The sequence below is a fragment of the Drosophila simulans genome, chromosome 3L (assembly GCF_016746395.2).
Source record: "Drosophila simulans strain w501 chromosome 3L, Prin_Dsim_3.1, whole genome shotgun sequence".
Lineage (NCBI taxonomy): Eukaryota > Metazoa > Arthropoda > Insecta > Diptera > Drosophilidae > Drosophila > Drosophila simulans.
The window spans coordinates 7,545,282-7,556,629 of record NC_052522.2 but is presented as its reverse complement, the minus strand read 5'-3'; the positions used below and the strand labels follow the sequence as shown (position 1 = coordinate 7,556,629).

Sequence of the window (11,348 nt, the reverse complement as noted above, 5' to 3'; positions counted from 1 at the left end):
GGATACCAAGATAGTTAAACCGATTGATTCGCTTTCACAATTGAAAGACGATAAGATCCCAACCTCAGTAGGAGACAAGGCACCAAATGAGTCAGTAAAGCCTATGTTAAAGGAGTATTCGGACGATGAAACTGATGACGAAAAAGATATTCCCAAGCCACAAGACAAGCCTATTAGCCATCCAACTTCTTTGGTAACTGGTGTTACAGGTGGTGGGGTTAAATCTCCTCTTCATCCTGAGGAAAAACCAAAGTCGCCTGAGAAGAAGGACGAAAAGGTCCTAGCTAAACCAGACGACAGTTCGAAGTCGGTCGTTAAGACTGATAAGCCCAGTCCTAAAGAATATTCGGACGATGAAACCGATGACGAAATAGATATTCCCAAGCCACAAGACAAGCCTATTAGCCACCCAACTTCTTTGGTAACTTGTGTTACAGGTGGTGGGGTTAAATCTCCTCTCCATCCTGAAGAAAAACCAAAGTCGCCTGAGAAGAAAGACGAAAAGGTCCTAGCTAAACCAGACGACAGTTCCAAGTCGGTCGTTGAGACTGATAAGCCCAGTCCTAAAGAATATTCGGACGATGAAACTGATGACGAAATAGATTTATCCAAGCCGCAAGACAAGATTTTTACGGAAGCAACTCCATCAGTGACACCCTTCACTACTATCCCTGACGTAAAGGCCAGAGATGTTATTTCCTTCAAGGCAGAAGAAAGTTCAACAACAGTTCAAACAACAATTAAGTTAGCAAGCACTAGTATAACAACAGAGGATACCAAGATAGTTAAACCGATTGATTCGCTTTCACAATTGAAAGACGATAAGATTCCAACCTCAGTAGGAGACAAGGCACCAAAAGAGTCAGTAAAGCCTATGTTAAAGGAGTATTCGGACGATGAAACTGATGACGAAATAAATATTCCCAAGCCACAAGACAAGCCTATTAGCCATCCAACTTCTTTGGTAACTGGTGTTACAGGTGGTGGGGTTAAATCTCCTCTTCATCCTGAGGAAAAACCAAAGTCGCCTGAGAAGAAGGACGAAAAGGTCCTAGCTAAACCAGACGACAGTTCGAAGTCGGTCGTTAAGACTGATAAGCTCAGTCCTAAAGAATATTCGGACGATGAAACCGATGACGAAATAGATATTCCCAAGCCACAAGACAAGCCTATTAGCCACCCAACTTCTTTGGTAACTTGTGTTACAGGTGGTGGGGTTAAATCTCCTCTCCATCCTGAAGAAAAACCAAAGTCGCCTGAGAAGAAAGACGAAAAGGTCCTAGCTAAACCAGACGACAGTTCCAAGTCGGTCGTTGAGACTGATAAGCCCAGTCCTAAAGAATATTCGGACGATGAAACTGATGACGAAATAGAGTTATCCAAGCCGCAAGACAAGATTTTTAGGGAAGCAACTCCATCAGTGACACCCTTCACTACTATCCCTGACGTAAAGGCCAGAGATGTTATTTCCTTCAAGGCAGAAGAAAGTTCAACAACAGTTCAAACAACAATTAAGTTAGCAAGCACTAGTATAACAACAGAGGATACCAAGATAGTTAAACCGATTGATTCGCTTTCACAATTGAAAGACGATAAGATTCCAACCTCAGTAGGAGACAAGGCACCAAAAGAGTCAGTAAAGCCTATGTTAAAGGAGTATTCGGACGATGAAACTGATGACGAAATAGATATTCCCAAGCCACAAGACAAGCCTATTAGCCATCCAACTTCTTTGGTAACTGGTGTTACAGGTGGTGGGGTTAAATCTCCTCTTCATCCTGAGGAAAAACCAAAGTCGCCTGAGAAGAAGGACGAAAAGGTCCTAGCTAAACCAGACGACAGTTCGAAGTCGGTCGTTAAGACTGATAAGCCCAGTCCTAAAGAATATTCGGACGATGAAACCGATGACGAAATAGATATTCCCAAGCCACAAGACAAGCCTATTAGCCACCCAACTTCTTTGGTAACTGGTGTTACAGGTGGTGGGGTTAAATCTCCTCTCCATCCTGAAGAAAAACCAAAGTCGCCTGAGAAGAAAGATGAAAAGGTCCTAGCTAAACCAGACGACAGTTCCAAGTCGGTCGTTGAGACTGATAAGCCCAGTCCTAAAGAATATTCGGACGATGAAACTGATGACGAAATAGAGTTATCCAAGCCGCAAGACAAGATTTTTAGGGAAGCAACTCCATCAGTGACACCCTTCACTACTATCCCTGACGTAAAGGCCAGAGATGTTATTTCCTTCAAGGCAGAAGAAAGTTCAACAACAGTTCAAACAACAATTAAGTTAGCAAGCACTAGTATAACAACAGAGGATACCAAGATAGTTAAACCGATTGATTCGCTTTCACAATTGAAAGACGATAAGATTCCAACCTCAGTAGGAGACAAGGCACCAAAAGAGTCAGTAAAGCCTATGTTAAAGGAGTATTCGGACGATGAAACTGATGACGAAATAGATATTCCCAAGCCACAAGACAAGCCTATTAGCCATCCAACTTCTTTGGTAACTGGTGTTACAGGTGGTGGGGTTAAATCTCCTCTTCATCCTGAGGAAAAACCAAAGTCGCCTGAGAAGAAGGACGAAAAGGTCCTAGCTAAACCAGACGACAGTTCGAAGTCGGTCGTTAAGACTGATAAGCCCAGTCCTAAAGAATATTCGGACGATGAAACCGATGACGAAATAGATATTCCCAAGCCACAAGACAAGCCTATTAGCCACCCAACTTCTTTGGTAACTGGTGTTACAGGTGGTGGGGTTAAATCTCCTCTCCATCCTGAAGAAAAACCAAAGTCGCCTGAGAAGAAAGACGAAAAGGTCCTAGCTAAACCAGACGACAGTTCCAAGTCGGTCGTTGAGACTGATAAGCCCAGTCCTAAAGAATATTCGGACGATGAAACTGATGACGAAATAGATTTATCCAAGCCGCAAGACAAGATTTTTAGGGAAGCAACTCCATCAGTGACACCCTTCACTACTATCCCTGACGTAAAGGCCAGAGATGTTATTTCCTTCAAGGCAGAAGAAAGTTCAACAACAGTTCAAACAACAATTAAGTTAGCAAGCACTAGTATAACAACAGAGGATACCAAGATAGTTAAACCGATTAATTCGCTTTCACAATTGAAAGACGATAAGATCCCAACCTCAGTAGGAGACAAGGCACCAAAAGAGTCAGTAAAGCCTATGTTAAAGGAGTATTCGGACGATGAAACTGATGACGAAATAGATATTCCCAAGCCACAAGACAAGCCTATTAGCCATCCAACTTCTTTGGTAACTGGTGTTACAGGTGGTGGGGTTAAATCTCCTCTTCATCCTGAGGAAAAACCAAAGTCGCCTGAGAAGAAGGACGAAAAGGTCCTAGCTAAACCAGACGACAGTTCCAAGTCGGTCGTTGAGACTGATAAGCCCAGTCCTAAAGAATATTCGGACGATGAAACTGATGACGAATTAGATATTCCCAAGCCACAAGACAAGCCTATTAGCCACCCAACTTCTTTGGTAACTGGTGTTACAGGTGGTGGGGTTAAATCTCCTCTCCATCCTGAAGAAAAACCAAAGTCGCCTGAGAAGAAAGACGAAAAGGTCCTAGCTAAACCAGACGACCGTTCCAAGTCGGTCGTTGAGACTGATAAGCCCAGTCCTAAAGAATATTCGGACGATGAAACTGATGACGAAAAAGATATTCCCAAGCCACAAGACAAGCCTATTAGCCATCCAACTTCTTTGGTAACTGGTGTTACAGGTGGTGGGGTTAAATCTCCTCTTCATCCTGAGGAAAAACCAAAGTCGCCTGAGAAGAAGGACGAAAAGGTCCTAGCTAAACCAGACGACAGTTCCAAGTCGGTCGTTGAGACTGATAAGCCCAGTCCTAAAGAATATTCGGACGGTGAAACTGATGACGAATTAGATATTCCCAAGCCACAAGACAAGCCTATTAGCCATCCAACTTCTTTGGTAACTGGTGTTACAGGTGGTGGGGTTATGTCTCCTTTCCATTCTGAGGAAAAACCAAAGTCGCCTGAGAAGAAAGACGAAAAGGTCCTAGCTAAACCAGACGACAGTTCCAAGTCGGTCGTTGAGACTGATAAGCCCAGTTCTAAAGAATATTCGGACGATGAAACTGATGACGAAATAGATATTCCCAAGCCACAAGACAAGCCTATTAGCCATCCAACTTCTTTGGTAACTGGTGTTACAGGTGGTGGGGTTAAATCTCCTCTCCATCCTGAAGAAAAACCAAAGTCGCCTGAGAAGAAAGACGAAAAGGTCCTAGCTAAACCAGACGACAGTTCCAAGTCGGTCGTTGAGACTGATAAGCCCAGTCCTAAAGAATATTCGGGCGATGAAACTGATGACGAAATAGATATTCCCAAGCCACAAGACAAGCCTATTAGCCATCCAACTTCTTTGGTAACTGGTGTTACAGGTGGTGGGGTTAAATCTCCTCTTCATCCTGAGGAAAAACCAAAGTCGCCTGAGAAGAAGGACGAAAAGGTCCTAGCTAAACCAGACGACAGTTCCAAGTCGGTCGTTAAGACTGATAAGCCCAGTCCTAAAGAATATTCGGACGATGAAACTGATGACGAATTAGATATTCCCAAGCCACAAGACAAGCCTATTAGCCATCCAACTTCTTTGGTAACTGGTGTTACAGGTGGTGGGGTTAAATCTCCTCTCCATCCTGAAGAAAAACCAAAGTCGCCTGAGAAGAAAGACGAAAAGGTCCTAGCTAAACCAGACGACAGTTCCAAGTCGGTCGTTGAGACTGATAAGCCCAGTCCTAAAGAATATTCGGACGATGAAACTGATGACGAAATAGATATTCCCAAGCCACAAGACAAGCCTATTAGCCACCCAACTTCTTTGGTAACTGGTGTTACAGGTGGTGGGGTTAAATCTCCTCTCCATCCTGAAAAAAAACCAAAGTCGCCTGAGAAGAAAGACGAAAAGGTCCTAGCTAAACCAGACGACAGTTCCAAGTCGGTCGTTGAGACTGATAAGCCCAGTCCTAAAGAATATTCGGACGATGAAACTGATGACGAAAAAGATATTCCCAAGCCACAAGACAAGCCTATTAGCCACCCAACTTCTTTGGTAACTGGTGTTACAGGTGGTGGGGTTAAATCTCCTCTCCATCCTGAAAAAAAACCAAAGTCGCCTGAGAAGAAAGACGAAAAGGTCCTAGCTAAACCAGACGACAGTTCCAAGTCGGTCGTTGAGACAGATAAGCCCAGTCCTAAAGAATATTCGGACGATGAAACTGATGACGAAAAAGATATTCCCAAGCCACAAGACAAGCCTATTAGCCACCCAACTTCTTTGGTAACTGGTGTTACAGGTGGTGGGGTTATGTCTCCTCTCCATTCTGAGGAAAAACCAAAGTCGCCTGAGAAGAAGGACGAAAAGGTCCTAGCTAAACCAGACGACAGTTCCAAGTCGGTCGTTGAGACTGATAAGCCCAGTCCTAAAGAATATTCGGACGGTGAAACTGATGACGAATTAGATATTCCCAAGCCACAAGACAAGCCTATTAGCCATCCAACTTCTTTGGTAACTGGTGTTACAGGTGGTGGGGTTATGTCTCCTCTCCATTCTGAGGAAAAACCAAAGTCGCCTGAGAAGAAAGACGAAAAGGTCCTAGCTAAACCAGACGACAGTTCCAAGTCGGTCGTTGAGACTGATAAGCCCAGTTCTAAAGAATATTCGGACGATGAAACTGATGACGAAAAAGATATTCCCAAGCCACAAGACAAGCCTATTAGCCATCCAACTTCTTTGGTAACTGGTGTTACAGGTGGTGGGGTTAAATCTCCTCTTCATCCTGAGGAAAAACCAAAGTCGCCTGAGAAGAAGGACGAAAAGGTCCTAGCTAAACCAGACGACAGTTCCAAGTCGGTCGTTAAGACTGATAAGCCCAGTCCTAAAGAATATTCGGACGATGAAACCGATGACGAAATAGATATTCCCAAGCCACAAGACAAGCCTATTAGCCACCCAACTTCTTTGGTAACTGGTGTTACAGGTGGTGGGGTTAAATCTCCTCTCCATCCTGAAGAAAAACCAAAGTCGCCTGAGAAGAAAGACGAAAAGGTCCTAGCTAAACCAGACGACAGTTCCAAGTCGGTCGTTGAGACTGAAAAGCCCAGTCCTAAAGAATATTCGGACGATGAAACCGATGACGAAATAGATATTCCCAAGCCACAAGACAAGCCTATTAGCCACCCAACTTCTTTGGTAACTGGTGTTACAGGTGGTGGGGTTATGTCTCCTCTCCATTCTGAGGAAAAACCAAAGTCGCCTGAGAAGAAGGACGAAAAGGTCCTAGCTAAACCAGACGACAGTTCCAAGTCGGTCGTTAAGACTGATAAGACCAGTCCTAAAGAATATTCGGACGATGAAACCGATGACGAAATAGATATTCCCAAGCCACAAGACAAGCCTATTAGCCACCCAACTTCTTTGGTAACTGGTGTTACTGGTGGTGGTGTTAAATCTCCTCTCCATCCTGAAGAAAAACCAAAGTCGCCTGAGAAGAAAGACGAAAAGGTCCTAGCTAAACCAGACGACAGTTCCAAGTCGGTCGTTGAGACTGATAAGCCCAGTCTTAAAGAATATTCGGACGATGAAACTGATGACGAAAAAGATATTCCCAACCCACAAGACAAGCCTATTAGCCACCCAACTTCTTTGGTAACTGGTGTTACAGGTGGTGGGGTTAAATCTCCTCTCCATCCTGAAGAAAAACCAAAGTCGCCTGAGAAGAAAGACGAAAAGGTCCTAGCTAAACCAGACGACAGTTCCAAGTCGGTCGTTGAGACTGATAAGCCCAGTTCTAAAGAATATTCGGACGATGAAACTGATGACGAAAAAGATATTCCCAACCCACAAGACAAGCCTATTAGCCATCCAACTTCTTTGGTAACTGGTGTTACAGGTGGTGGGGTTAAATCTCCTCTTCATCCTGAGGAAAAACCAAAGTCGCCTGAGAAGAAGGACGAAAAGGTCCTAGCTAAACCAGACGACAGTTCCAAGTCGGTCGTTAAGACTGATAAGCCCAGTCCTAAAGAATATTCGGACGATGAAACCGATGACGAAATAGATATTCCCAAGCCACAAGACAAGCCTATTAGCCACCCAACTTCTTTGGTAACTGGTGTTACAGGTGGTGGGGTTAAATCTCCTCTCCATCCTGAAGAAAAACCAAAGTCGCCTGAGAAGAAAGACGAAAAGGTCCTAGCTAAACCAGACGACAGTTCCAAGTCGGTCGTTGAGACTGATAAGCCCAGTCCTAAAGAATATTCGGACGATGAAACCGATGACGAAATAGATATTCCCAAGCCACAAGACAAGCCTATTAGCCACCCAACTTCTTTGGTAACTGGTGTTACAGGTGGTGGGGTTATGTCTCCTCTCCATTCTGAGGAAAAACCAAAGTCGCCTGAGAAGAAGGACGAAAAGGTCCTAGCTAAACCAGACGACAGTTCCAAGTCGGTCGTTAAGACTGATAAGACCAGTCCTAAAGAATATTCGGACGATGAAACCGATGACGAAATAGATATTCCCAAGCCACAAGACAAGCCTATTAGCCACCCAACTTCTTTGGTAACTGGTGTTACTGGTGGTGGTGTTAAATCTCCTCTCCATCCTGAAGAAAAACCAAAGTCGCCTGAGAAGAAAGACGAAAAGGTCCTAGCTAAACCAGACGACAGTTCCAAGTCGGTCGTTGAGACTGATAAGCCCAGTCTTAAAGAATATTCGGACGATGAAACTGATGACGAAAAAGATATTCCCAACCCACAAGACAAGCCTATTAGCCACCCAACTTCTTTGGTAACTGGTGTTACAGGTGGTGGGGTTAAATCTCCTCTCCATCCTGAAGAAAAACCAAAGTCGCCTGAGAAGAAAGACGAAAAGGTCCTAGCTAAACCAGACGACAGTTCCAAGTCGGTCGTTGAGACTGATAAGCCCAGTCCTAAAGAATATTCGGACGATGAAACTGATGACGAAAAAGATATTCCCAAGCCACAAGACAAGCCTATTAGCCACCCAACTTCTTTGGTAACTGGTGTTACAGGTGGTGGGGTTATGTCTCCTCTCCATTCTGAGGAAAAACCAAAGTCGCCTGAGAAGAAGGACGAAAAGGTCCTAGCTAAACCAGACGACAGTTCCAAGTCGGTCGTTAAGACTGATAAGACCAGTCCTAAAGAATATTCGGACGATGAAACCGATGACGAAATAGATATTCCCAAGCCACAAGACAAGCCTATTAGCCACCCAACTTCTTTGGTAACTGGTGTTACTGGTGGTGGTGTTAAATCTCCTCTCCATCCTGAAGAAAAACCAAAGTCGCCTGAGAAGAAAGACGAAAAGGTCCTAGCTAAACCAGACGACAGTTCCAAGTCGGTCGTTGAGACTGATAAGCCAAGTCCTAAAGAATATTCGGACGATGAAACTGATGACGAAATAGATATTCCCAAGCCACAAGACAAGCCTATTAGCCATCCAACTTCTTTGGTAACTGGTGTTACAGGTGGTGGGGTTATGTCTCCTCTCCATTCTGAGGAAAAACCAAAGTCGCCTGAGAAGAAAGACGAAAAGGTCCTAGCTAAACCAGACGACAGTTCCAAGTCGGTCGTTGAGACTGATAAGCCCAGTCTTAAAGAATATTCGGACGATGAAACTGATGACAAAAAAGATATTCCCAACCCACAAGACAAGCCTATTAGCCATCCAACTTCTTTGGTAACTGGTGTTACAGGTGGTGGGGTTAAATCTCCTCTTCATCCTGAGGAAAAACCAAAGTCGCCTGAGAAGAAGGACGAAAAGGTCCTAGCTAAACCAGACGACAGTTCCAAGTCGGTCGTTGAGACTGATAAGCCCAGTCTTAAAGAATATTCGGACGATGAAACTGATGACGAAATAGATATTCCCAAGCCACAAGACAAGCCTATTAGCCATCCAACTTCTTTGGTAACTGGTGTTACAGGTGGTGGGGTTAAATCTCCTCTTCATCCTGAGGAAAAACCAAAGTCGCCTGAGAAGAAAGACGAAAAGGTCCTAGCTAAACCAGACGACAGTTCCAAGTCGGTCGTTGAGACTGATAAGCCAAGTCCTAAAGAATATTCGGACGATGAAACTGATGACGAAATAGATATTCCCAAGCCACAAGACAAGCCTATTAGCCATCCAACTTCTTTGGTAACTGGTGTTACAGGTGGTGGGGTTAAATCTCCTCTTCATCCTGAGGAAAAACCAAAGTCGCCTGAGAAGAAAGACGAAAAGGTCCTAGCTAAACCAGACGACAGTTCCAAGTCGGTCGTTGAGACTGATAAGCCAAGTCCTAAAGAATATTCGGACGATGAAACTGATGACGAAATAGATATTCCCAAGCCACAAGACAAGCCTATTAGCCATCCAACTTCTTTGGTAACTGGTGTTACAGGTGGTGGGGTTATGTCTCCTCTCCATTCTGAGGAAAAACCAAAGTCGCCTGAGAAGAAAGACGAAAAGGTCCTAGCTAAACCAGACAACTGTTCCAAGTCGGTCGTTGAGACTGATAAGCCCAGTCCTAAAGAATATTCGGACGATGAAACTGATGACGAAAAAGATATTCCCAAGCCACAAGACAAGCCTATTAGCCACCCAACTTCTTTGGTAACTGGTGTTACAGGTGGTGGGGTTATGTCTCCTCTCCATTCTGAGGAAAAACCAAAGTCGCCTGAGAAGAAGGACGAAAAGGTCCTAGCTAAACCAGACGACAGTTCCAAGTCGGTCGTTAAGACTGATAAGACCAGTCCTAAAGAATATTCGGACGATGAAACCGATGACGAAATAGATATTCCCAAGCCACAAGACAAGCCTATTAGCCACCCAACTTCTTTGGTAACTGGTGTTACTGGTGGTGGTGTTAAATCTCCTCTCCATCCTGAAGAAAAACCAAAGTCGCCTGAGAAGAAAGACGAAAAGGTCCTAGCTAAACCAGACGACAGTTCCAAGTCGGTCGTTGAGACTGATAAGCCAAGTCCTAAAGAATATTCGGACGATGAAACTGATGACGAAATAGATATTCCCAAGCCACAAGACAAGCCTATTAGCCACCCAACTTCTTTGGTAACTGGTGTTACAGGTGGTGGGGTTATGTCTCCTCTCCATTCTGAGGAAAAACCAAAGTCGCCTGAGAAGAAGGACGAAAAGGTCCTAGCTAAACCAGACGACAGTTCCAAGTCGGTCGTTAAGACTGATAAGACCAGTCCTAAAGAATATTCGGACGATGAAACCGATGACGAAATAGATATTCCCAAGCCACAAGACAAGCCTATTAGCCACCCAACTTCTTTGGTAACTGGTGTTACTGGTGGTGGTGTTAAATCTCCTCTCCATCCTGAAGAAAAACCAAAGTCGCCTGAGAAGAAAGACGAAAAGGTCCTAGCTAAACCAGACGACAGTTCCAAGTCGGTCGTTGAGACTGATAAGCCAAGTCCTAAAGAATATTCGGACGATGAAACTGATGACGAAATAGATATTCCCAAGCCACAAGACAAGCCTATTAGCCATCCAACTTCTTTGGTAACTGGTGTTACAGGTGGTGGGGTTATGTCTCCTCTCCATTCTGAGGAAAAACCAAAGTCGCCTGAGAAGAAAGACGAAAAGGTCCTAGCTAAACCAGACGACAGTTCCAAGTCGGTCGTTGAGACTGATAAGCCCAGTCCTAAAGAATATTCGGACGATGAAACTGATGACGAAATAGATATTCCCAAGCCACAAGACAAGCCTATTAGCCACCCAACTTCTTTGGTAACTGGTGTTACAGGTGGTGGGGTTAAATCTCCTCTTCATCCTGAGGAAAAACCAAAGTCGCCTGAGAAGAAGGACGAAAAGGTCCTAGATAAACCAGACGACAGTTCCAAGTCGGTCGTTGAGACTGATAAGCCCAGTCCTAAAGAATATTCGGACGATGAAACTGATGACGAAATAGATATTCCCAAGCCACAAGACAAGCCTATTAGCCACCCAACTTCTTTGGTAACTGGTGTTACAGGTGGTGGGGTTAAATCTCGTCTCCATCCTGAAGAAAAACCAAAGTCGCCTGAGAAGAAAGACGAAAAGGTCCTAGCTAAACCAGACGACAGTTCCAAGTCGGTCGTTGAGACTGATAAGCCCAGTCCTAAAGAATATTCGGACGATGAAACCGATGACGAAATAGATATTCCCAAGCCACAAGACAAGATTTTTAGGGAAGCAACTCCATCAGTGACACCCTTCACTACTATCCCTGACGTAAAGGCCGGAGATGTTATTTCCTTCAAGGCAGAAGAAAGTTCAACAACAGTTCAAACAACTA

General features: G+C 44.3%; 3 protein-coding genes across 6 annotated transcripts in view; 2 read left to right on the top strand and 1 right to left on the bottom strand.

Annotated features, from left to right (window-relative positions):
• The window catches only part of LOC6737177 (fibrillin-1), a 109,070-nt gene that overhangs the window by 77,436 nt on the left and 20,286 nt on the right, over positions 1-11,348 (bottom strand). The window lies entirely within an intron of this gene.
• LOC6737171 overlaps positions 1-11,348 on the top strand; it is a 58,057-nt gene that overhangs the window by 31,148 nt on the left and 15,561 nt on the right. The window contains exons 22-25 of the mRNA XM_039294055.2: positions 2-1,447; positions 1,544-2,218; positions 2,315-2,989; positions 3,086-11,324. Coding sequence (XP_039149989.1) covers positions 2-1,447; positions 1,544-2,218; positions 2,315-2,989; positions 3,086-11,324 — 11,035 coding nt within the window. The remainder of the gene's footprint in view (position 1; positions 1,448-1,543; positions 2,219-2,314; positions 2,990-3,085; positions 11,325-11,348) is intronic.
• Positions 1-11,348, top strand: part of LOC27208501 — a 40,090-nt gene that overhangs the window by 13,181 nt on the left and 15,561 nt on the right. The window lies entirely within an intron of this gene.